General features: G+C 38.9%; 1 protein-coding gene across 3 annotated transcripts in view; it reads right to left on the bottom strand.

The window, feature by feature from the left end:
- Positions 1–4,934: 4,934 nt before the first annotated feature.
- Positions 4,935–27,130, bottom strand: part of LOC138171914 (asparagine--tRNA ligase, cytoplasmic) — a 24,329-nt gene continuing 2,133 nt past the window's right edge. The window contains exons 1-15 of one of the 3 annotated variants that reach the window (XM_069101465.1): positions 26,830–27,004; positions 24,879–24,961; positions 17,952–18,017; positions 17,762–17,854; positions 17,584–17,673; positions 14,973–15,051; positions 13,459–13,529; positions 12,785–12,871; positions 11,744–11,965; positions 11,417–11,616; positions 10,891–11,026; positions 9,781–9,894; positions 8,204–8,335; positions 7,736–7,867; positions 4,935–6,084 (exon numbers count right to left, since the gene is read on the bottom strand). In XM_069101465.1, the coding sequence (XP_068957566.1) occupies positions 5,953–6,084; positions 7,736–7,867; positions 8,204–8,335; positions 9,781–9,894; positions 10,891–11,026; positions 11,417–11,616; positions 11,744–11,965; positions 12,785–12,871; positions 13,459–13,529; positions 14,973–15,051; positions 17,584–17,673; positions 17,762–17,854; positions 17,952–18,017; positions 24,879–24,961; positions 26,830–26,872 (1,680 nt within the window). In that variant the 5' untranslated portion in view covers positions 26,873–27,004 and the 3' untranslated portion in view covers positions 4,935–5,952. Of the gene's footprint in view, positions 6,085–7,735; positions 7,868–8,203; positions 8,336–9,780; positions 9,895–10,890; positions 11,027–11,416; positions 11,617–11,743; positions 11,966–12,784; positions 12,872–13,458; positions 13,530–14,972; positions 15,052–17,583; positions 17,674–17,761; positions 17,855–17,951; positions 18,018–24,878; positions 24,962–26,829; positions 27,005–27,130 lie in introns of those variants that run through there. The other 2 variants (XM_069101471.1, XM_069101479.1) reach the window with 2 other exon arrangements.

Here is a 27,130-nt window from a genome sequence, read left to right as displayed (position 1 = left end):
TTTATACGAGGAGCCATGGGACACTGAAGCTTTTCACGTAGCAGGGACATTGTTAGAACCTGGGCTCAAGATAGAGTCATGTTTCCAGTGATCAAAATGTACAAAACGTGCTACATCAGTACTGATATGTGACATCTGAAAACGAATCCATTACTCTTCACCTAGAACAAATATCTCTATAATTATAGAACTTGTTTGATGTTAACTAAAAGGTAGTGAAAAGAACTTTGATTTGGAGCCAGGAGAGACCAGCCTGGGGGTCAATCCCAATCACAAGCAAATCACTTAAAACCAAGTGTGGTTCCTCATCTGTGAAGTGGTAATAATACGTACAATACTTAAGTTATAAAGATCACATGGTGTCATGAATGCTTTGCAATTTCCCTCATACTTTAATTAGATCATCAATTGATGTTGTTCAATTGTGTCCAATTCTTTGTGACTCCATTTGGGGCTTTCTTAGCAAAGATACTGGAGTCATTTGCCCTGTAATTCTCTAGCTCATTTTACAGATGAGGAAACTGAGGCAAGGAGGGTTAAGTGACTTGTCCAGGGTCACATAGCTAGGAAGTGTCTGAGGCCAGATTTGAACTCAGATCCTCCTGACTCCAGGCCTGGCACCCTATCCACTGTACTCCTTTACACTTGACTTGTGAAAAATCTGAATGCACCCTATTATCACAATTATTTTTCAAAATATAACTACATGCATGTCTTTTCTGACCTATGTCTCATCTTAGGGGCACAGATAAATACACGAGGATACACCACCATAAGGGCTGGTCGGTTAAATAAGATAAACGTAATTATTAAGTGCCTACTGTGCTAAGTGCTGGATCAACTTTGTAATATATAACTTTCCATTTCTAAGACTAAAATCGGTGTCTTTAGAAAACTAACAGTGCTTTATACTCTATAACTATTGAATAATGATGACATTAAGATTAGCAGAATGATGAAAAGCTAAAAAAAATTTTCTGAAATGAATAGATTCATAGATTTAAACCTAGAATGGATCTTAGAGATGAATGAGGGTGATTACTTTCATTTTACAGCTAAGAAACTAAAGCCCAGACATCCAGAGGAGATAGAATTCAGGGCCTGGAGTCAGCAAGACTCATCTGAGTTCAAATGTGGCCTCAGATACTTACTAGTTGTGTGACCCTGGGCAAGTCACTTCACCCTGTTTGCCTCAGTTTCCTCATCTGTAAAATGTGCTAGGGAAGGAAATGGCAAACCACTCCAGTATCATTGCCAAGGAAATCCCCAATGAGGCAGATAGGACTTAACAATAGCAAACTGAAGCCCCTAGAGTTAAATGGCTTATCCAAATGTCAGTCAGTAAGCAGGCAGAATATGAACCCAGGTCCTCTGATTCCAACACTATACCACACTGCTGCATATCTCCCAATCAGTTAATTCCAAGGAAAATAAACTGGAAGGCACACTGAGTTATAGGGTAAATTAAAAAAAAACAACCAGTCCCTCACTAAGACCCATCCTTCTACTGCTCAGAAAACATTGTGAGGATCTTCTTGCATAGAGTAGATAATTGTTTTACTTTTATTTTCCACATTTGCCAAATACTTATGCAGAAACATTCACTTTCCACACAGAAATGTATATGAATGAAAGAAGCCTCTGGGTGGCCCCAGATAAGCAGCCCAGCAGAGCAGAGGATTTATCTGAGGCTGGGTGACTTAATTAGTGGATAAAGCACCCGCCTGTCACCGATAGGACCCAGTGTGTGAGTTTAGCTCGAAGACCTAAATAAAATGAATTTGTTGGTTTCAGTTCAGTGCTTTGGGAGAGGGGGGAAAACCTAAGTCATTATTTGTCATGATTGGCACCTCTGAGCTGCTGCACAAACTAAATTTAGATTACTTGGCTGCATCTCCTTAATCAGAAAAAAGGGGGCAAATACATTGCAAAAGAAATTGTAGCTTTGTAAAGCAGAAGCAATTTGCATGCCATAATTATCATCTAATCCATAGCTCCAACATGCTAACTATCCTTTGTTTACCACATTGATGCTGCAGAATCCACGTCAAAAGATTGTGTACTTTTACCTTCTTCCAATAGTGAACAGAGGTTGCATGAACTCACACTCTTGCCCAATTACCCATTTCCCAGTTTACATGACAGCTAGTCAGGATCAGAGCTGCAGTCTATAATTATTTGCCTGTCAGTCATTTCACTCAAATTATCCACAACATTCTTAGTGAAGCTGTTTCTAAGTTTGAAAGTTCTTCCTAAATTATAATAGCAATATTTCCCACCACACTTCAGTCCTTTTGACTTGTCCACAAATTTGGAATATAGCTGTTCAATGCCGCTTATACTATACCCAGTAAGATAAGACAAGTATTATTATCCCCATTTCATAGATGAGGAAAACCCAGAGGCTCAGGCCTATTCAGTGATTTGACCTGGATCTATAAGAGGTGTGAGCAGGATTTAACTATTAGTCTGTCCAAGACTTCCTGCTGCCATATGATCATTTAGTCCAGGTTCCTCTCCAGTACACAAATTACAGGTGGTGCTTACACATTCAAATTCTCTCCAGGTTAAATGACCCAGTTCTCATAATCATCAGATTTTGTTCTTTAACTCCTTGCCTGGAACCCTCTTCATATCTTAAGTCTCAAGGTCCACCCCAGATTCCTCTATCTCCTCAGAACCAGGCGGTGTCAAATCATCAAGATCTATTCTTCAGGAACGACCATCTGTCCAATGCCTTAAAATGATGAGGGCCAATGAGACATGAAAAGTCATGGCAACAGAGAACTAGCATTTTAAACTTGAAAGAGTATTATGACAGACTTGAAGAATATTAATAAAGTTTCTTATCATGGGTCCAAAGAAACTCCGTGCTAACGGCAAAAAACTTAGCCATCCAAGCCCCACATGAATGTCTCATTGTTGTAAATTCCTAATATAGAGCTATAATTCCAAGAATTGTTCATTGAACAAAAAAGCTATTCCCTGAAGTCTGGTGACAGATGGATTTTGACTATAGATACTTAATGCTTCTTTGCTTGTGACACACAAAAGTAGCCTACTTTTTGAGAATTCTCAATCAAGTTTTTTTAGTCATATTAATAAATTTGGACACAACAAAGATAAGTTAAGGTTGCTAGGTGGCACAGTGGATAGTGTCTGGCCTGCTTCAAATCTGGCCTCTAACACTTCCTAGCTGGGTGACCCTGGACAAGTCATTTAACCCTGTTGGCCTCAGTTTTCTCATCTGTAAATGAGCTGGAGAAGAAAATGGCAAACTGCTCCAGTATCTTTGCCAAGAAAACCCCAGATGGGGTCATGGAAAGTTGAACATGATTGAAACCCCTGAACAAGTGTAAAAACTTAGCCTAATAAGGAGTTATGTGTTTATATATATATATATATGTTAGTAATTACCCATTTCATCATTCTCAACTACAAATTGTTTGTGCAGCTGCATTGTTCTATCACTGCCTAATTTCATACCCTTTTCTCCTGAAATGTTCAAGGGGGAAATGAATAATAATAGCTAGCATTTATATAATGCTTTAAAGTTTGCAAAGCATGTTATAAAATATCTCATTTTTCCTCACAACAATCCTAGGAGGTACTATTATGCTCATTTTACAAAAAGAAGTTGTGACTTGCCATGGGTCACACAGCTAGTAAATGCCTGAGGCAGGATTTGAACTCAAGTCTTCCTGACTATAGGTACTGTATTCTTTCTCTCTGCCACGTTAGCTGGTTAGTGGTACTATGAAAACCAAGTTCAACAAAAAAATTTGTTTAAGCCTGAACACTACAAGTCTGACTTGTCCTGGATCAATCAATGTGGAATAACTAAATAGAGGACACAATATTAGCATCAAATATTCAAACATAATTCCTTTTTACTTCCTTCAGAAGGAACCAGGGGTCCCACATACCCAAATCAGCAATATCCCAGCTAATTTTGTTCCGGGCCTATATTCGTGGCAAAGCCCAATGAAATGATAACGTCATCATCACCAAGACTCCAAACCTGAATTGACCATGCAACTATCCAGGGGACTTTTGGGTAGAAAAGGGGAGAGAAAATAGAATAGAAAACTGGATTGGGGAGAATTGAGGGGGACAAGGAAAGAGGAAGGCAAGGCAATGAGGAAAGAAGGCAGGCAGGGGAGAGTAATTTGGTGACTAAGTCAGTAAGGATGCTTTTAACAGTATGAAGCAGTACTACTGAGCAGTGACCTTTACGGTTCGTTCCCTGGCGCGGCTGCCAGCTCCCTCGTGTTCTCCTCTGCCTTGTCTTTACTTTTGGAAAGAGCAACCAAGGTCTGGTTGCTGCCCTGCCAAGATCTCACTGCCACTACCCTGGTGTTAACTCCTGTACTCATGGCCCCAGTTAAGCTCCTCCAAGCTGGGTGCTTTGTTATTGCACCCACTGTACTAAGTGTTGTTCAGATCCTGTTTTAGTTCCATTCAACAAATGCAATTTAATAAACATCCATTACGCATTTCTACTGTGCTAAATTCATGAAACCCCAAATATTCACAAAATACACATTTACTCTATTGGAGCCTTACTTCTTCAAGCTAAACACTGCTTAAACAAATTCCCTAATTAAGTAATATATTAGAAGCTATTTATGCCCTGGTAAAAGTATTTCAATTCTTAAAACTACAAAAATATTTCACTGGTACTTTTATTTTGAATTGCAAAATTAAATAAAATTTAAGTAGTGGTTAAAACACCAATAACATCTAACTCAATTCATACATAAAAAGAAGCAATTAGGAGCACACAATTTTAGGTATTAGCCTTTTCTAGTCATGCTAACATTGCCATTTTAACACTAAATTAAAATATGTCTTCAGAAAAATATCTCCATACAAGCAGCATGTTGGTAATGCAAGAGATTTTTCAGCTGTGAAAAAATTAGCCAAGCAAAATATTTCTACATGTTGTCATTTATTAATTTTCAAGATTACAGTTAATGTAGTATATATGACATGCATTTTTAATTAACTAAATCTAAGTTGGAATAATTGGGGATGTACAGTGAGAGTGAAGAAAATAGCTGATAAGATCTCAAAACATAAGATAGTTCAAACAACAATCACATTAATTACTAAATTATTACTATATTAACATTCTGCCTTATAATTCTTTTTTAGCTCACTTATTCTTGATTATTTATGGAAATGCCAAAGACAGTCCAACTCATTAGAACAAAGGAACAGAGAGACCCTGCAAATTATTTAATTACCCCCCCAATACTGTTTATGCTGTTGTCTACCTTTCAACCTTTACTAAACTATTTGAAGAATCTTGCAAATTCTTCTATTTCTGTAGTAAGCAAAATTGTTCAAATACATTTAAACTCCGGAATGCTTATCAGATAATAACAAAGTAGATACACAGCTCAAGAAAATGATACATTTTATTCCAGTATCTACAACTGAATGATATTTATACTGACACTATCAAATCTTTAACATTGTATTTATTAGTTGTTAATTTTATTCCAAGCTTTTAGTTCTTAATTCACTGAAATAAGATGCTACAAATCACAAAAAAATATTGCAGGAACACAAAAGAACATAAAAATTTCAGGATATAGTAGAAATACCTGGCATCAGTGGTAATTGGTATGAGATACATAGTCCTGCAGAAATGGTAATCAAGAACTGAAATATGTTGCTAATTGCACACTAATTTGCCACAATTTCCCTCCCCCAATATTTAAAATGGCAATTATTTTTCTAAGAATGACAACATAGATATCACTTAAAGTCATTTTATTTCTGGGACGTCTCAAATAATTGGGACTGTTTTATAGCAATGAGAACAGATAACACAAACAGTGATACTTGGATAGGACAAAAAAGATGGATTATCTCATTTTGGGAGGTTGTAGCTTTCCGTTGGGCTGTGTGTATCCTTGCCTATTGCTGTCAATCACAGGACAGTTAGGGTGTACAGCGCTGGACAAAACGTGGGTATAGACACACATCTCGGATATGATATCTATTCAAAATCCAAGTTAAGAATCGTTCCAAGCCCAAGCCATACCCTCCATGAGGGCACGGACCATATTTTCTCTGTCAAAAACAAATAATTTAAAAAAAGGTTAAATGTCAATTTTCAAATTTCATCTTATTCAACAAATAGCAAACATTCATTAAAGACTAAACACAAGACAGACACTGTCAGGTGCTGTATAAAATACAAAGAAAAATAAGACATGACACCCATGTTTAAAGAACGTATAATCTAGTGGAGAGAAGATATATATACAAATGACTCTAAGATAACAGATTAATTAAAAAAACTCATGTTGCACACCACTGGGGAGGGGGGAGAGAATTTAAAAGCTTATGAAAGTGAATGTTGAAAATGAAAAATTTAAATTTAAAAAAAATAAGAAGATCATGAATTTAGAGCTAGAAGGGATCTCATTGCATAGATAAGGAAACAGAGGCCCAAAGAAATTAAATGACTTGCCCAAGGTGATTCAGTCAGAAAATGACTGTGCCTAGACTCAGCCTCAAATCCTGTGCTCATTCCATAGATACTATGACTGTTGATGAGTGGAAGCTCACTTCTGGCTTAGAAAAAATAGGGAGGTTTCAATGGAAAAAGTGGCATTTGAAATGTCCTTTAAAGAATAGCTAGAATTTCAATATTTGGAAACGGGGGAAGGGACGTGACCATTTCAGACATGGGGAGCTACATGACTTGAGATATAAAAGCACAGAATGGATGGGAGTAGTCCAGTTTGGTCGGATAACAAATGGAGAGACAAAGAGAAAGTGGAACCAGATTGTAGAGGACCTTGAATACCCACATAAGGAACTTAATTAGCCCTGGACTCCTGGATGATGGAAAGACAATGTACATTTCTAGCAGTGGAGTGATGTTATCAGAGCCACGAAGTTTGTTAAAATTAACCTAGCAGCAGAAGTAGGGAAGTTCATTGGGAAGGGGAGGCTGGAGGCAGACAAAATAATTACAAGGACATTAGTCTTGGGAGGAGTTTATTACTCTGCCCTGGAGTAGCGTCACACTCGAAATGGCTAAAAGAGGGCAGATGCAATAGATATTGCAAAGACAGAATGAACTGGGCTTGAGAGAGAACAGGAGAAATCAGAAGTCAGCTCTGAGGGAATCAGCCTGATGAATAAGTGGTTTGGAGAAGAGTGGTCATGTTAACAAAAACAGTAAAGACCAGAAAAATCGGGTTTGTAGGCAAAGATGAAGAGCTGGATTTTAAAGTTTCAGGTGCCAGTAGGAAATCTAGGTAAAATGTCTAAGAGGTAACTGAAAATCTGCATCTGGAGTTTATAAAGTAGTTGAGATAGAAGATAGAGAGAATAAAAGCTAATGTAACAGGAACAGCTGGGACCACGAACAGAAAGAAAGCAGCTTTCTGAACGATCTTAAATACCTGAATCTAATGGCTGCAATAATTTTAGGAAAGTAATTATCCCGCCCGTCACTGTAAGGTAAAATTCTAAGCTGAAGACCCTAACGAAGTCCAAATATAAGGTAATGGCTCGCTATTACCCAAGACAAGTACTAAGCCATAAATTAGAAACTAGAAAATTGTCGAAGCTAAACTTAACCTGTCCGTTTAGTTCAATTTGATAAAATTTTACAAGGAACAACAGTATGTTGTTAGTACGCAGCTGACCAAGTTGTATCACATGATAAAGAAATGTGTCACATGACGCCTGTCAATAGGGCAAGTACCTGGTCCGTGTACCAGTAGTAGGGAGTGGGATCAATGCCTTCTCTCTTGTAACCCCTTAGCAGTTCTTCGCCATCCCAGATACGCATGGAACCTCCCACAATCTCACCAACATTGGGCATCAACACATCCACCTAAAAAAGTACAAGATGTTGCATAAACCTCCTGCTACCAGGCAAGCAAACTAAAATTACTTCCCTAGCACTCAAAAAAAAAAATGCTGGCATTCCTCTATAGTTGAACTGAGTTCCAATAAGAAGCACCTCTAAAGTTTACTTTGATCATTCATGGCCTAAAATTTAACAAATCACATGCCCACTTAGAAATACAATTTCAGAAACAATTTTGTTATTTTGTATTAGAAATAAAATATTTGAGGTTTTAAACAATAAGCTACATAGCATTCCAGGCAGTGATCCCCTCCCCCTTAAAAAGAAAGGCTCCTAATACTACTTGAATCACCAACTGACAGATTCAGTAAGCCGGGAATCCTCAGGACATCGCGGCATATAGAAGGACTTGATCTCTGCAGGAAATCGACACAGCAAGATTGGTTCATTAATGGTGTCTGTCATCAGTCTCTCAGGGGCTTCTGGGATATCCTGAGGTTAAACAAGATTTCATTAACATTTACAACTAGAAATGCAACAAGACACCAGGAACTCTCTCCCTGTGCATGAGGCCTTTGTCCTACTGATGCAACACACTAAGACAAGTCACAAAAAGTAGGGAGGGGCTGGTCTCAATTTCAAACCAAGCAATTGTAACATGTTCCAAAATCCTTCATTTCTAAATGAATAGTAAATATTCTAAATGAATGGTAAAAATACATCTACTACACCTTCTGAACAGTATAAAGGAATTCAGACAATATACAGCTTAATTCAGGTAACTAACAAATATATATATAACCCATTATGAGAGTAACCAGAAACCAGTGGGCTTGACTATATCAGTTATTAGTCCAACGACTCATTTTATCTAGTTCTGAAGTCGAGGTGTTTTAGGTGCTCAATGATGGTTTCAGAATATCAATGATCTACACAGAAAGTAATGGCCGTCTATAAATACTCATGGTCATTTGCAGTTCTTTACCCCCACTATCAGCTGTGCTTTGACTGACAGTAAAACACATCCAAAAGTTAAGTCGGCCAATATGTCATATTTATAAAGGGAAACTGCACATGAAATAGTTGGCTAAAAGCATCCGAGAAATAATAATTAAATAAACCAAGTCGGTTGTTACATATATTCTTTTGTGTCTTTAAAGCACGTTTAAGTGAATATGCATTTCAGTGCATCACATATAAATACTGAAGGTGAAATAAGAAACTGTAGCTACCATATGGATTGACAGACACTTAAAAGATCGTTACGATTACGTGTACGATACTGCACATATAATTATTAGAACCCTGGGCTTTCCCTGCTGACCCTTGGTTAACAACCGACAGGAAATCTGTCACATTGTTCACATTGCCTAAGAGGGTACATATAAAGCATACGGTGTTAAATCTCCTCTAACACGGCCGATTCTGCACAGCACCTGGTAAACACTCAAAAGGGAATTATTACTTTAAAGAGAAGTGAGCAGCAGAAAGTCAGCTGGATGAAGAGGGGGCTAGAGCAGGAGTGGCAACATTAAAGAATGCATGACACTGAGCAGAAGGACCCCAACCGATGGCAAGTCAGTGGGACACGGGGACCCAGCTACCTCCCACCTCCTTCAGGCCTTTCATTTTATAACTTCTAGCTGCTTCTTCAATAACCCTACGCCTTCCTCCTCATGATTTAGCAAATGAATGAACAAGACCTTGAGCAAAATGCTGTCCCCCCCGCCCAGGGAATCGCAGTTAGCATTCTCCCAGGAAAACACTGCTGATGTAAAGGAAGAAAATAAGGAAGACTGAAACACTGATGGAGAATTTAAAAGATGAAGCCAGACAGACGCTTCCCATTTACTGACTTTTTCAAAATAAAAACTGTGCTTCAATAACAGGCAACGTCCCCCTCGAAAGGAAAACCAAGACTGGAGAACATGTCTTACCTCTCCAAATTCGTAATAGGTGCCACCCTCCTTCTTTACATCATGTTCCTTTAGCCACACAATGGCATCTGAGTAGTTCATCCGTTTGAAAGGTCTTTTGGGGGGTGTAAAAGTCTATAAAGAAAAAAAGAAAACAGTAATTTTAAAATAACTTCTTAAAAAATGGCTCCTAAAACTACACCCAATCACAGATTATTACAGTAGAAAGGGCCCTTCGATATCATAAAAGATGAGGGCCTGCATTTTACGGACGATGAAAGCAAAGTCCAGAATGACTTGCCCACAAGTGAGGAGGATTTATGTTGAACCAGCCACACGTTCAACACCACCTTCTCTGTGATCCAAAGTCCATCTCTTAGAGTCCATCCATGGCAAAAGAATGTCCCTTCCTCTGAGCAAATCCAATTGGGCTACAACTTGTAACTGTGCTTTCAATAGCATCGTGATCTAACCAAGTAGGCTACTTGGCTCAAAGTTAGTGAGTGAGAACAGTTAGGGAAAGTCTGAGCCTAAAACTGATTGTCAACATGTTGGGCAAACACTGATGAGTTTCCTATTACAAATCCGTTGGCAAGATTCATGTTTTCTACAAAAACGGATAGAAATTTCCCATTAATGACAAATAGTACTACTGAAAGTTTCCTTATGAAATACTCAGTGAATCAATTAGGATCTAAGTGATATTGAATGTGTAGGCCCCACTGCCAAAAGATGGGAAGAACTGCAAAGCAGGCAGGTGTGTGTCATTTAAAGCTATTTTTTTTTAAACTAAAACTATAATTTTGGCAAATACATAATGGATAAGTTACCAAAAACACTCTCTTATATAAATCAAATTATTACAAAATTAAAATCATAAGCCAGTCAATTTTGGTCTTAAATTTCTTTAACTGTTTGAGCTCATTACACACTTCCATTAGCCTGTATACCGGGGCAGCTAGGTGACGAAGTGAATATAGAGCACCGGCCCTGGAGTCAGAAGGACCTGAGTTCAAATCCAACCTCAAGACACTTAACACTTACTAGCTGTGTGACCTCGGGCAAGTCACTTAACCCCAATTGCCCTGCATTCCCCCCTCCAAAAAGCAAAAAAAAAAAAAACATGCATACCGGGTTGAGTTCATACAATAAGTCTGCTGCAGGTGATTTCAAGATCCTGTCTACTACATCACAAACCAAGTCTTCCACACGGTTTAGGAGATCCTCAAAAGTCAGGAATGGGCACTCAGCTTCAATGTGAGTGTACCTGAGGAAAAAGATAACACCAGACTATTTCAGGGCCACTAGGCTTCTCACTTAATTTTACTCTAACACTCAGAACTTTAACAATGGAAAACAGTCAAAGACAGTAGCATCCCAATAGCAATAACCGCTAATATTTAGTTGTAATATTAAGAGTCCCTTAAACCACCAATTTCTTCTTTCTAACAATTAAAGGATAAAGTCATAGTAAATGAATAGATATATTTTTTCTATTCCATTTCTGAGTATTATAACTGACATTTTCCTAGGGAAAGCAAAATTTCACAATTACTATTTAACATTATGTCTCACATCAAATTCTTGCTACAAAGATATTATACAAGATGCTTTTCCTGTGAATGGATAAAAAAGGAAGAGAATGATATTCCCTTACTCTGCTAGGTGTCTTCGTGTCCTGGACTGTTCTGCTCTGTATGACTGCGCAATACAAAAGACATCTCCTAAAGCTGGCAGGCAAGTCTCCAAATATAACTGTGATGACTGAGTCAAAAATGCCTCTTCTCCAAAATAGTCAAGTTTGAAAAGTGTGGAACCACCTTCCACCTGTGTTTGTACTAATGTTGGAGGAGTGACCTGTTAAATTAAAAAAAAAAAAGACAAACGAGTATTTTTTTAGAACTTTTGAAATGACAGTTAGCCTTTATTGTTCTAAAACAAGAAAGAAAAAGCTTTATGCAACAGAAAAACATGTAATTCTTACTTCATAATATCCCCTATCAAAAAAGTGATCTCTGAAGCATCTGGTAATCACTGAACGTGCTTTCAAGATTTTGGACACATTCTCTCCTCGGATCATCATGTGTCTGTTATTAAGCTGGACATCGACATCAGACTCTTCATTTATCAGGTTATCAGCTCCTCCAGCAGGGGATAAACCAATCAATTCCCAATAGTCACAGTTCAGCTCATGGCCTCCTGGTGCCTAAGTGTATTTTGAAGAAAGGGATTGGGAGGGGGTGGAGGGAAACAAAAATAAATTATAAAACAAAATAGACGTTATCCTATTCAACAATCCTAATTTAGGTCATTATGAATTTTGCATTAGGGGGTTGACCCAAACCTGTAATTTCATTAGTAAAGGGAATTCGCAGTAAGGGAATTTCATCTACTGATGTTCTTTTAACTCACAATCTTAAGAGTCAGCTGATAGCACTGAGAGGCTGAGTGACTTTCCCATGATTAAACAGTCAGGAGGTGACACAGGTGGGACTTTAAGAGGAGACTGCCTAGCTCTGAAGTCAGTTCTCTTTCCACTGATAGCATACAGTCTTTCACATTTGTGACTAATGGTTTAAAAAAAACCCGTTAGTATTTACCAGAACTGAAAAGGACTACTTAAATGTAAACATTTAAATGGTTTTTCTATCTGAAACAAGAGATGAAAAAATCATTCCCCCACTAATCAATAAGGGAAGCAAGTATTCTCCTGTATAATGTGGCAGAACAACGAATAAGGAAGATAATTTCGGGATGGTTAACCAAGAAGATAGTTGCTGGGACAAAATTTAAATCACATGGCTTGGAAATCTCTCTGTAGAAGTATTTCTTGCCAATATCTGACTCTTGTGAGCTCCCCCTGGTGGCTAATCAATCACCTTTTTTTCCTCCATCAAGAGCTGTTCTCTCACTTGTCAACTGAATGTGCCAATGTGTCCACTCCAGCATAAACACTAAAACTTTATGATTATAATTTTAAGGTTTTCTTTAGGCATTTTTGGGATAAATAATTCCACACACTCGCCTGCTTGCCTTCTGGTGTAAGATTGAGCACTCCATACACCGCCACACTGCTCTCTGTAGACAAGACCACTCCATTGTAGCATTGACACTATATGAGAAAGGTCGTTGTTTAGCAGAACCCTCTACTCTTACTTAACTAGAACAATATTATTTGCAAACGATACACTTTGTATGAAACAAGCCCGGTCCTTCCAAATTCTGAGCACAGAAGCCAGTTAAGTCTTTACTCTTAACATTTGGCGAAATCTTTTAATATTAAAAAGAAATGTTAGAAAGAGAAAATCAAGATGCATCCCTACTGTAGGGACTCTGTGAGGGTTGTCAATGACTAGAAACTGTGGAAGGAGTCAGACACAAGCTATAAGGACCCAATTCACAGCCAAAGCAACAATACAATAGATATTCTCCAATTTTCAATTTTAAACAATGAAACTAATTAACCTCCATTTAAGGGAAAATTGACATATTGTGACTTCACCCAATATTCAAAGTAATTTCTTAGGTTCTCACCAGCAAAGTATTAATAATTCAAGTCTTCCTCTCAAATTTGCAGATTTTAAAAATAATTTACTAAAAAGTTGAAAGCTATCCTTTTGCCAAATGCAAATAAAAATAAAATAAAATACTTGAATATTTAAAAAGATGGGCCACTTTTAGGAGAGAAAAAATAATTACCAGTTCATCTGACAAGACACATTGAAGATATCCTGTACCATCTCTTAATATAAGAAACATTAAATTCTTCCCTAAAAACAAAAAGAAAAGTAATTTTTTCTTAGAGATACTATTAAAGATCTTTATAATTCACCTTTTATGTAGCAGTTTATACAAACTATACAAAAGTATGGTGAGTTTATCAAACTTGCCATACCTCTCAGCTTTCCTTTGGAGAAATAACTGCTCATTTATTTTATCCCCATTTAATGCTTTCAAAGTATTTTTACATCTTTTATATGATCCTCATTAAAAACAAAATGATCTCATAATCTAGTAATTAAACATTTCTCTTTTTGGAGGGGGGAAGGCAGGGCAACTGGGGTTAAGTGAGTTGCCCAAGGTCACACAGCTAGTGAGTGTTAAGTGTCTGAGGCCAGGTTTCAACTCAGGTCCCCTGACTCCAGGGCCGTGGCTCTATTCACTGCCCCACCTAGCTGCCCCTGTAATTTAGTAATTAAGGGGCACAGGAATTATCATTCACAGTTGGGAGATTAATAAATTGAGGCACAGGACAATGTGAAGTCACATGACTAAGACCACATATCAAGTTAGTTTTACAGAATTCTACAGGTGGAAGGGAATTCAATGGTCCTAGTCTAGGTGCTATTAACCTTTCTTGTGTCATGACATCATGGGAAGGAGAGATCTATGCTCACAGTAAGGCTTTTAAAAAAAACACTTAAAATGAAATACAGAGAATTACAAAGACATTTAAACTGAGTTACCAATTTTTAAAAAACACATTCATGGACCCTGGGTAAACAACCCCTTCATTTTACAGAGAGGAAACTGAAGCTCAGAGAGGCTGTAATTTGTCCAGGATCACAGGATCACTAAGGCTAGAAGGGCCTCTGAGATTCCCCCACAGTCCAAAGGTTTCCAGACTTCTACCAAAGTCATGGATTCTGGTGGCAGCATGCTGAAGCTTCTCAGAATAATTTTTTAAATATATCAAATACATATGCTTACGTGTAAGACCTTTAAATTGAAATACAGTTATGAATTTTTTTTTTAAGTGCAGAGATCCCAGGTTAAGCCCTGATCTAGTCTAACATCTGAGGCCCACAGAAGGTAAAGGATCTGCCTGACTTCACATAGTGAAGTGAAGGGCAGATCTGGCGATCTCTTGACTTTGGATCATAAAAGAGGTCAGTCCAAGGGAGGGGAGATGGATTCAAAATGAATTCACCCCAGCCTCTTAGAGAAAAGGAAAAACACAGGAAAAAAAGAATATTCTCTCTTTTTTTTTGGAAGGTGGAGCAGGAAGAGAAGAAAAGAAGGAAATACAAAAGAAAAATATCAATGTCATCTGAAAGAGGCCACTTACTTGAGATGCCTTTCTGTAACATGGAACAAGCTACAGCACAATACACTAGATTTATTACCAGTCTATAAGTAAATATTGAGATGTCCCTCATCCTGATAAGTCTACTAGATTTTAAATTTAAAACAAACAGGGTACACCAACTTACCTTGCCTACGTAACCTGTGTACCCAGCCAAACACCTTCACTCGTTGGCCTCGATGTGCTTCTAAAGTACGAATCTTTACCTGTCATGTAAGTATTACAATTTATTAATAAAATCTATCATTTATTACACAATCCAACTTTCCACCAACGATTTGGACAATGGAATCATAAGAACAATAAAATCTACAACTGATATAAAATCTGGGGTTGTCTGCTACCTTAGAAAATAGAAGTGATATTCAAAACTATTTCATTAAAAGAAAAGTGGTCAGAAAAGAAAAGTGAGAGAGAGTAAAGAAAATGATTCAGCCCTGGGACTCAACTTATAAAGCTGAAACACGTAACAATCCTCCCAATACCTGATGGAAGGTAGTTAAAGCAAATATTATCCCTATTTTACAGAGGTTGTGATCGCAAAACATTAACTAGAGCTGAAAGAAACATCTTAAATTTTTCTTGAGGTTAGAAAGTTATTTGTGAAAGAACTAAAATTTAGCTCTCTTGATTTTTAATCCAAAATATGGAAGAAAATCAAAGCCATCTGGGAGTTTCAGCCATATGGATCATATTTGCAACAGATACTCAAATATGAACATTTCTTTCCCTGAACTGGCCACATGATAAAAATGGTTCTGCATTTCTTCTTTTCCCTGATGCTAGAAAAGAGAGTAACTTGAAGCACCTGATCACAGGTGCATCTCAGCTCCTGGTCAGAGTAGCACCCCTTCTCTGATATCACTGTTATAAGCAGATCCTGAGAGTTGGGAATGAACAAGCAAGGAAAAAGCAGATAAGAACCTTATTTACAAGGGTTATAGGTACAGGAAAGTGTAAAGGGAAAGTGTGTACAAAAGAGAAGAGATTATTTATGAAGTAGAAGGTTAAAAGGGCCTAGGGGATTATCTCCAAAAGATAACTAGAGAAAAATGAAAAGAAATTTATACTCAAGTTATACACATTCCTTTAGCCCTCTATGTAAAAATCAATACTATAATAGGTACAGCGAAATTCAATCAAATTCTGTAAAACACCCACTATGTGAAAGGGAATGTGCTAGGGAACGGGAATGCCAACATGAAACGAGACATCATTTCAGCTCTCAAAGAACACGGTGGGAAAGTCATATACCCCAATAGCTACCATACAAGGGGAAAATTTCTGTAGGGAAGCAATCACTTTCAGCTTAGGAGGATGCAGCAGTCAGGAGGCTTCATGGAAAAGAAATAGCCTTGAAAAAAATGGAGTGATTTCAACAGAGTGTTACAGCAGAAGAAGAGGTTGAAAGGAATTTCATTCCAGGTATGGAACACGGCATGAGTAAAGACACAGAGAAATGAGAGTCAAGAACAGTCATGCCTGAGAGTGGGGAATCCAGTTTGTTTGAAAGATAGGCCAGATCTGATCTCCAAGATGAGTCTTCCTGACTCTCTCTACTCCAATATAGGAGTGCATTAGGGGAATGATGTGAAACAGTACTTGAAAAGGTAGTTTAAACTAGATCACAGCCGGCCTCGACTGCTGGAATAATAGTCAGCGAACAATAGAAAGCTGGTGAAGAGTTTTGTGTGGAGAACATGACCAAAGGGTACATTATGAAGATTACCTGGCTGAACGAAAAAGAGACCAGAATAACAGGTTATTATAATAGTTTAGGCTGAACAGTAGGAAATGGGGAGGTGAGAAATACTCATCTGCACGGAAATGTCCCACTGGTACCTCAAACTCAGTATGTCCAAATGAGACTCATTAGTTTCTTTCTGTCCAGATACCAGTTCTGTTAGGTTATGACCACACGTCTGGCAATCTGGGATTCCCACCTCAGGGTCACCCTTCTCTTCCCTCTCCTAGCAACCCAAATCTCCCACGGGCTACTGAGTTTCCACTTCTACCTCCACTACGCATCTCCTATCCATTTTTTTCTGGTCATTCACACAGCCACCTCCCCAGGTCAAATCTTCATGACTCTTACAAAGACATTTCTGTAGTCTCCTTATTGGTCTCTGTCTCTAGTCTCTCTCTCCTCCAATTTATTTTTCATATAGCCACCAAAAAGATTATTCCTAGTTGGATCACATCAGTCCCCTGGTCAAAATTCTTCAGTGACTTCTGGCTGCTTCATGGACAAATGCTAACTCCGAAGATGTCCATTTAAAGCCCCCATAATCACGCTTCCAACCCCCCTGTCCAGGCTTATATCATATTGCTGCTCCCCTCCACACACTCTCTGTTCCACCTAAATCAATCTATTTGCTTTCTCCTGAATTTTGCCATCAACTGAAAAAAGGTCTTTGGATTTGGCAATAATGAAGTCATTAGCAACAATGGAGAGAACTGTTGCACTGTAAGTAGAGCAGAAATAAAGGACTCAGAAAATCAAAGCAATTTGCATCTGTGTACCTCCAAATCAGGCATGCCGGTTATTAAATGATAAAATGTTTTATTAACTACAAAACTGTCTTTTCCTATGCCTAAAGAGCCAACAAGGAAAACAGCTTTAAAGGAATACATTCATCAATTACATTCCCTTCAAGACACTGAACATCCAAAAATTCTTTCATTGCACAAGAATGTTTTTAAGCCCACAAGACATGAAACAATCTGACTGTGCTTACACATTTTGCCTCTGGAAGACTTAGATCCTGTTTAATGATAATCTTCTTTGCTTCCTCTAGGTTTTTTTCTCGTCTTAAATTGTCTTCTGCCTAATATTAAAGATAAAGTACTTTGTTAGAAAATTGCTTCTACCTCCCAAATTTAAGAAGAAAACCCGATATCTCATTCTTTACTTACCTCTTTTTTATCTCGGGATTCATTCTTCATCTGTTCCCTGTGCCATATTTTCTTAATGTTCTTCATCTGTGATTTGGAAATAATATCCCATCTCTAAAAGAGATAAACAAGTATATTTATTTGTAAGGCCTTTTAGTAGGCTTAATTATTCCTATAATGAAAAAATTGACAAAATGTTAAGATACCCAACCTCATTTTCTTTTTGTGAATCCACATAAATGGTAGGAAATGGCTCCTTTCCTGCTGTCATCAAAGCCTTAAAAATAATAAAAGAGATAATATCAGATATAATTACAAAATGGGGGCAGCTAGGTGACAAAGTGATACAGCACTGGCCTTGGAGTCAGGAGGACCCAAGTTCAAATACGACCTCAGACACCTGACACACTTACTAACCGTGTGACTTAGGGCAAGTCACTTAACCCCAACTGCTCTCCAAAAAGCAAAAAAATAATAATAATAATTACAAAATGTTGCATCAATACTATCTCTAATTTATTCTAGAAACAACCCTATGAAGTTAAGTACTACAATTATTATTATCCCAAGATGGAAAATTTCTGGCTTAAAAAGATTAAATGACAATGGACACACAGGATTTAAAATCCCAAGCATTCCTACCAGCAGCCTTTCTGCTCCATGAGGCTATTTAGAATTGTACCAACATCTCACATATTTAAAGATGTTTAATCTAGCAACCTCCTAACTATCTGGAAGACAGATTTTACTATTTCTGAAAACTCTCAAACAAGTAACTGCTTAAGACAATACAACATGCCTTCTTTCCAATAATCAGAATCCCAGAAGTGACCCATCAAGTTGGAACCATAAATCTTTGATTTTTTTTTCCTTTCCCCATTATCATGTCTAATCAAGTGCTGAGTTCTGTGGACGTTACTTCCAAAACATCTTTTCTCCTTCCCACCCTCCACCACCACCTCATATAGCAACCACTCTGGTTCTGACCCTTATCATCTCTCACCTGGACTCTATAACCTTTTAATCTCTCTCCCCTTTCCAATCCATCATTCATAAAGCTGCCAAAATAACCTTTCTAAAGCACAGATTTGATTATGTCACTCACCTGCTAAGTAACTTCTTATTGCCACTAGGCTAAAATGCAATGTCCTCAGCTTCATATTTAAAGCTCTCCAAAATCTGGCCCAATCTGACCTTCCCAGGCATAATTCGCATTACCTGTCCCTCTAGCTCCCCACATCGCACCTGCCTGCAGGACTAGGTTTCAATCAATCAAGATCATGAGTTCTTCCCTCAAAATGTCACTTCCATGCCTGGGTCATTCCCAGTGACTGGGACAACCCTGCCTCCACACCCCAAATCTTTCAGTTTTCTTCTCTTTCTCCAAGGCTAAACTGCCAGCTATTCCACTTCTGTGATACTTCTAAGTCAAAATGAATTCATCCATGACTGTGATGTGTCACCCCTGGACCTGGCGTTGACTAAGTTCCGGATCCCAGCTAAAGAACTGACCTCTCGAATGGGACATCTTGGGGCAAGGACAGCTCTATGTCCAATTTCAACAGGAAGTAGCTGTGGAAGAAGAGACCTTCGCCCAGCTCCCCAACATTCTGAACCCCATTCATTTGAGGGGGAAATGATGGGGTGCTTGTGCTAGAGCCACCCTAAGATATTGTTTTTTGTGCTTATTCTGTGCTATTCCTGTTATATTATTTTAAAGTTCTGTTGACACCAATTACCCCTAAACTCCCATTAACCTATATAAGGGACATGAAAGATCTTTGGGCCAAATGTAATTTGAAGATCTTCCCTGCCCCTTAATAGGCAGGGACATAATCTCATGGAGCCTGTGGGGGGAGGAGTTTGCTGAACGGATGGAACAGGAAGCGTGAAGCAGAGTTGAGAGGAGGCTGGGAGTCAGAGCAGTTAGAAGGGAGGGAGGAGAGAGGATGTAGGCAAGCAGACTGCTAGACTTGTCAGTGTTTGTGAGAAGGCTCTGGGGTGGTGGGGCTTCTTGCAGTGATAAGGTGGAGTAACTTCTTTGGTGCTATGATGGATTTGGCTTTCTGGCATTGGGATTTGGTTTTGCAATTCAGAATTACACCAGCATATTCATAGTCGCCTATCAGATATACACCCTCCCCTCCCCCAAAGCCCCTGATCAGGGATCTCTCTTTGCTACCATTATTCCCTACCTTACAATATACTTTGCAGGGCACAGAGGTTAAGTGAAGTGTAGTTGAGAGAACTGGTCTCAGTTTGGGCAAGTCATTTAATCATTCAGTGCTCTAGGCAACTATGTAAGACTCTTGATTAGCAGGAATTTCCTGATACCAATAAAATCACATCTCCAATCCATATCCTTGGGGTGAAAGATAGTTTCAGTTTTTTCTTTATCACTAGCATCTAGTACAATGTTTTGCACCAAATATTTTCAATTGAATTTATATATAATTAGCTAAATTCTTCACCTCACTGAAATCCTGTTCAGTGCTTCAGGATAATGGTTCAGGAAGGAATTGATGGGCTCCTACTGTAAGGACAGTGGCCTTTCTAATAGTACCAAACTTGTGGTCTCTTTCTGAATCTTGACGCAGATTCCAGTCTAAAATTATTGGCAGTGTTGGCCTTATCCAATTAAAACCTGTTTAACTGTCTTAGATAGTAAGGACACTCAGATGCTAAGTCAGGCATAGCCAAGTCCTGTCAATCAGACAGCTATAAAGTCTTAGAGAAGTAAGAGCTTTGGGAAGCATCAGGTTGTAAAAGGATTATTTTAAAAGCACAGTGTCATAGCTATGTTATAAAATATATATGCATAGGTATGTATGTATGTGTACATATATTTCGGATTGACAAAACTTGCCCAGACATGACTAACACCTAATTGTGCTCACTACCTAGGAGATAAGAGTTTTGCTTTGTTTTTTTTGGTAGGAGGGAAGGCAGGGCAATTGGGGTTAAGTGACTTGCCCAAGGTCACACGGCTGGTAAGTGTTAAGTGTCTGAGGCCGTATTTGAACTCGGGTCCTCCCGACTCCAGGGCCAGTGCTCTATTCACTGAGCCACCTAGCCACCTGGAGATAAGAGTTTTAACTAAGTAAAGTGAACATTGCAATTTTAGTCTGGAAAGGTCTAGAAATAAATAAATGTGCAGGAGCTCAGACAAACACACACACATACAAATCTAATTAGAAAACTACCACGACAGGAATCTATTCAATCAACTCCAGGTGGTTTGGAGATTGCGATACATAATCCCTGTACTGTACATAATCACACAAAAACCTGACTCTCCTCACTAAGGAGACTGTGTGATAGGCCGAGACACTACACTGGCACAGAGCAACACTCTCAAGTCTAGAATTTCCTGAATAACTATCGGTTATTGGCATGTCATCAATAAGGTGGTCACCCAGTAACGAAGCTGTTTCAGCCTTGGCAACCCACAAACTATGAAAAAAATTAAAAATGGCCCTAGGGCCTGTAGGGCACCCTTCTTCTGTAGTCACAGTGGTAGAGTGGAAGGAAAAGGGGCAGACAGTGCTAAGATCACATAGACTATAATTCACTTTAATTTGATTTTGTCAGTACTCTAAATTCAACATTTTTTCCAATGACTGATGTGTGGACATATCACTGAAAGCGGTTAATCCTATTCATTCTGACATCCTTGCCATAAATGGAAACAGGAAAGAACATTGCAGGATGTAAAATCCTACAGATACTCCTTGGAGATAACAAAGAAAAGGGCTGAGTTAGCAAAGTAGTTTTAAGAAATATGACTTTGTGGGACACTGGGCATCATATATAGCAACACTAATGATAAGCATTTGCAAAGAGACCAATATGAAAATACTAATTTTAAGTTATACAACATTATCAGTTGTGGTGGATAAATTGGTAGAGAAATTCAATAAAGAACTTGACAAGGCCCTCCAAATCAAATCAACATTTACTCTGACACTTGGTGATTTAAAATCAAAAGCAGGAAGAGATAAGGATGGGGAGAAATATGAGAAAGTAAGATTCAGGAGGAAGAAATGAAAAAAAACCAAAGCCTTATATATTATACAGAAGTTTTGTGCCTCTACATCATGAACACCTTCTTCAAAATAAATAACTTGTTGGCACTGGACATGTTAAGCACCAAACAAAATCACAAATAATAAAACTGGTTACATTTTAAAAGACAGGAAAAAAATTATTTGAGGGTAGGAGTTATCCCTAAGTCTGTTGTGCAGTCAAGTCAGATCAAATCATTAGAGCTAAGATCAGAATTTATACTAAACAAGAACAATAATGAGGAAAATAATGGAAATGATTTAACCCTGAATTATCTAATTAAGTTACTGAAAATTTAAAGCAGGAAATAGCCAACAGAAATGATGTAAACACTGACTATAATAATTTCACTTAAAAGTTAAAGCAATGTAAAGTAATTGTTTCAAGATCAAATGGGTCCAGAAAGTGTCTTAGTCAGAAAATATCTGACTCACTTGCCAAATGTAGAGATGGCTGTCAAAGACAATACCAAGTTAGCCTATAAATCCATCCCTAAAATCTTAGAAGAAAGACAATGACTATGAGCAATAGTTTCATAAAGCGAAGAGAAGCAGCAGAGGGTGAAGACAGTTTAAAGTAAGTTGGTAAGGTATCCAATTAAGCAGGTATTTAAAAATGAAAATGGAAAATCGGACAAAAGAAATTGAAAAGAACTGCAAAAATCATTTCAACTGTTTTATCCCATTAAAATGTAATCTCTTTGTAAATAGGATTTTATTCTTTTCTTCCATTCTTTGTACTATCGTGTTTCCCCGATAATAAGACACTGTCTTATTATTTTTTTTTGGACAGAAAAATACCAGAGGGCTTATTTTCAGGGGAGGGCTTATTTTAATGAACATTGACAGCAATTTTAATAAACAGGCAAATGTGAACAAAAAAATGTACCAGCAAGCAAATCACTGGGGAAGAACAGGATGACGCGCTCACTGCTGCAGCTCTGATTGGATGCAGCTCGGAGCGCGGCATGCGTTTCACGGGAGGAGGGGGGGAGGGGATGGTGCATACAGAGGGTACCGTAATGTAGCGTGTAGCGCAGGGGATCACCTTCACTACAGTAGCAATCTCAATAGGGCTTATTTTCGGGGGAGGGCTTATTTTAGAGGAATCTTACACAGTAAGGGGAGGGCTTATTTTCGGGATAGGTCTTATTATCGGGGAAACACGGTAGCAGCTTTCCATAGTGCCTGGCACACAGAAGGTGTCGAATAAATGCTTGTTGACTGATTTCTCCAGCAAGGATAGTGAAACCATTACACCTGGACCTTAACATCAAAGAACCTGAATTGTGGAAGAAGTAAAAATGGCACTAAATTACTTTAGTAAACAAAGGTGAGAAATGCAGCCAAATTAGATCATGTACATATAGACATATAGACATCCATGCTGGAAGCAATATAACCACAAGGTAATTAAGGCACCGACTAAAGGAAGAAAAGATGCTAAAGGTATAGGAAAAAAAATACTGAACTTTAATGATTCTCCCACCAAAAACGTGATCATTAACAACTACTGACCTACGTGTCTACTCCCCCGAACTTACACAATTTTTATGAGGGTCAATTAATTGGGGACATCCTCAATGAGATTATCAGTGGGGAACAAGCAGTCATTTTTGCAAAGGCTATTTAAAAATGGATCACACCTTTACCATCTCACAATTAAATGAAAGTCAGAAAAGGAGATCTCACCAGGCTTATTGTTTGTTGATTATGAAAAATAATTTTCTGTTGTTCAATTGTTTCAGTCCTGATCTCATTTGGAGTTTTCTTGACAAAGATCTTGGAGTGGTTTGACATTTCCTTCTCTAGATCATTTTTATAGACGAGGAACTGAGGCAAGTGTCTGAGACCAGATTTGAACTCAGATCTTCCTGACTCCAGGTCTAGCTCTCTATCTAATGCGCCACCGAACTATCTCAATAAGTTATATAACCACGCACAAATAACTTCTCTAAACCTCAGTTTTCTCATTTGTAAAAATGAGATTGGTTCGGATGGCTTCTAAGATTCCTTCAAGCTTTAACTGATACTACAATCTTTTTTTAAAGAATTAGGTTTAAGAGTAATTGATATACGACCTCAGAATTACAACATAAACCAGTAATGGCAAAACTGGAACTCCTAATTTCTAGCCCTTTAGTTCACCCACCACTTGCAAAAATATTTCACATGACTGCTGTAAAATTTATTTGTAAACCTTAAAGCACTGTATAAATGTGAGAAGTTATTAATCATTACATGTCCATCCAAAAAGTTCATCTATCATGGTAAAGAACATCTCCAAATTCAGCTTAGGTTGGTCCTTGGGAAGTAGACACAGTCTATTTACCAAGACTGTGCCCTGGCAGATACTGCCACAGTTCAAGTGCCAAAGGCAGGCCCATCAGGAACCTAAGTTCACCTCCAAGATATGGTGAGTCATTAAGGTAGAAGATTATAAGTAACATAGGCTAAAAAAATAAATTAAAAAAAAAAAAACATTAAGAAGCAGTTGAAGGCAAAACAAATTTAAAGAAAACATTGAGAGTCAACTAAGCCAGATCATCCTAAAGGCATTTAAGGATCAAAATGAAATGGTAAATCATATCTGAAAAACTGAAAAAATTAAAACTTTTATAATCACTATGGGTACACCGATTTGGACTCAAACAATCACAGACTTTGATGTGCTGCATCAGGCAGTGGAAATGGGATTAAAGTGAGATGAGGAAAAACAGTTGGAGTAGATCAGGCACACAGAAGACGTCCATGCTGAAGGTGATAAAATTCTGAAGGTATTGAGTGAAGGTCTGGTTCTTAATTTACATGTATCCTCAATCATCTCACAGCTTATACAGCGCCTCAAGGTTTACAAAGTGTGTTGTGTATATTAATTATTTCATTTGATTCTGAAAACAACCCTACAAAGTTGAAGTTCAGAGAGATTAAGAGATTTGGTTGAGGTCATCCAGCTACTAAGTAGTAGAGACAGGATTTGAATTCAGGACTTACCTTACTTTAAGTTCATCACTTTCTCCATTACAATATTGTGTTAGGTATCATTCAATTTTAAGTAAGAAGGGAGAGAATACCTTTAGGCCTGTTTTAAAAGGTTTCTCTTTTGTTCCATCACCAGTTGCATCACTCCCCTCGCGATCTGAGACATAGAGTTCCCCTGTTAATAAAAAAAAAAGGAAACAAAAGAATCCCAACATTAACTATGTCAACAATTCTCTCAGAGACCAGGTAGTTTACTCCAACTGTTTTAACCTCTTTTTTGTTTCTATGAATGTAATAGATTATGCTGCCATCACAAGCACAATACTGACTGAAAAGTGGTACAATATTTAATATGATAACCACCTTAAACCACCCCATTCTTCAAGAGAAGCACTGCATTTTAACGCTACCTGTATCCTGCTATAGTAGGGTAAATATTGGGTGTGGAATCCAAAGATTTAGGTTACATTTAACTTAATTTAGATTTAATTCTAGCAGCGATCCCGCTAGTTCTTTGACTCAATGATACTGACAAGGCATTTAACCTTTATGGGAGTCCTTCCTTAAATTTTAAAATGAAAAAACACTTAAAGAAATGGAAAGTAAAGGGGAATGGCTGAAAAAAAAATCACTGCCTATTAAAACATGTTCACAAAAACCTAGGAAGACCATTTACACAAGCGACACTGAAAGACAAACAACTTTTAAAGATTTAGGAGCCCCCTTCAGTAAAATGATCAAACCATGATTCTAGAGAACAGTTAATGAACCAAGCCACCATCTCCTAACAACGAGGTTGTGGCCTCAAAACGTAGAATGAGACATACTGGTTTTGGACATGGACCACATCCCACATGGAAATCTGTTGTGTGTAACAGTGAATATTTGTTACGGGGGCTTTTCTTTTTTTCTTTTAAAGAATATAAGATGAAAGGGATAGAAAATAAAATGCTTGTTAATAGAAAAATAAGGGGAAAAAATAGGGAGCTAAATCAGGGCTTCTCAACCCGGGATTCATGAACTTGCTTTTTAATATCCTGTTAACTGCATTTAATATGTACTTTATGTTTTTACAATATTTTATGGTTTTTTTTACAATATTTTTTATTATACAAAAAAATTTTTACAATTTTTTACAATATTTTATGTTTTTTATGTATGCGAGCCTATGTATTTTATTGTGTGCATTAAGACAAAGTTACTCTGAGAAGGAATCCACGGACTTCACCAGATTACCAAAGGTACCCATGGCACAAAGAAGGTAAAGACCGCCTGAACTAGATCTCTGTGGCCCTGCCCGGACTTAAATCTAGAATCCCACTAACCCAAGGAAGGAAAGCCTCCACTATCCCATCAAGTGAACATGTATTTCTGCTACAAATCTGGCCCAGTTATAAACAGAAAAACCTCACTGAGACTAAACGTTTCAGGGGCCGCCGGGGGGCTCAGCGAGTAAGAGCGCCGGCCCAGTGTCAGGATGACCTGGGATCGAATCCCGGCTCACTCAGCGCCCACCCACAAACACGCGGCCGGTCACCTGGGGCAGGTTACCTATCCCCGATTGCTCAGCCAGTGTCGGGATGACCTGGGATGGAATCCGGGCTCAGACACTCAGCGCCCACCCACAGACACGCGGCCGGTCACCTTGCGCTGGTTACCTATCCCCACTGCTTTAAAGAGAAGCCCGGATGTTTCAGACGGTGACAATGACCCCCCCGCGGAGGCTCTATCTCCATGAGCTGCCCGTCATTAGTATTAAGCAGTGATTCTTGGTTATCGCCCATGTCCTGCAGGGAGTGCAGAGGAGTTAGGGGGGGGAACTGGGAGGGGACGGGTGGGGAGCGGTGAGCAGGCAGCAATGGCGGCGGCCCCAGGTTCGGCCCGGCCCGGCCACAGCCGCTGGCTCCAGGCCTTAAGTCGGCTACCGCCCCAAGGAGCCCGGGCCTGGGCCGCACCGGATCCCTGCGGTCCTAGGGTACAGGATGCCCGCGCCGGCCCGGCAGCTCCACCGGCAGCTCCGCTCGTCCCGGGTCCCGCACTCACCCAGCCCGAGCCCGGCCACTCCGTGGGTCACGTCCAGAGCCATTTCCACCCAGCCTCGACCCCAACCCGCAACCCGCAGCGGCAGCGGCAGCGGCAGCGGCAGCACCCCTCCGGATCACCCCGCGGCCCATGTGTTGCATCAGACTGGGACCGCCCTCCGCCCGGTGACTCAAGGCCGAGGCCCAGTTCCATTGGACAAGAGGTGAGGGCAGCGTACGCCAAGGCCGCCACGCTCGTTCAGGGGGGAAGGAAACTAACGAGAACTTCCGGGACGTGAAGCTAAGCCCCGCCCCCCCCCCCG

Source organism: Petaurus breviceps, unplaced genomic scaffold (genome assembly GCF_028583685.1).
Source record: "Petaurus breviceps papuanus isolate PSGF00001 unplaced genomic scaffold, PetGlider_PUasm1.0 128, whole genome shotgun sequence".
NCBI lineage: Eukaryota > Metazoa > Chordata > Mammalia > Diprotodontia > Petauridae > Petaurus > Petaurus breviceps.
Note: the sequence above shows the minus strand (reverse complement) of the source record. Positions and strands in the feature narration are given on the sequence as shown.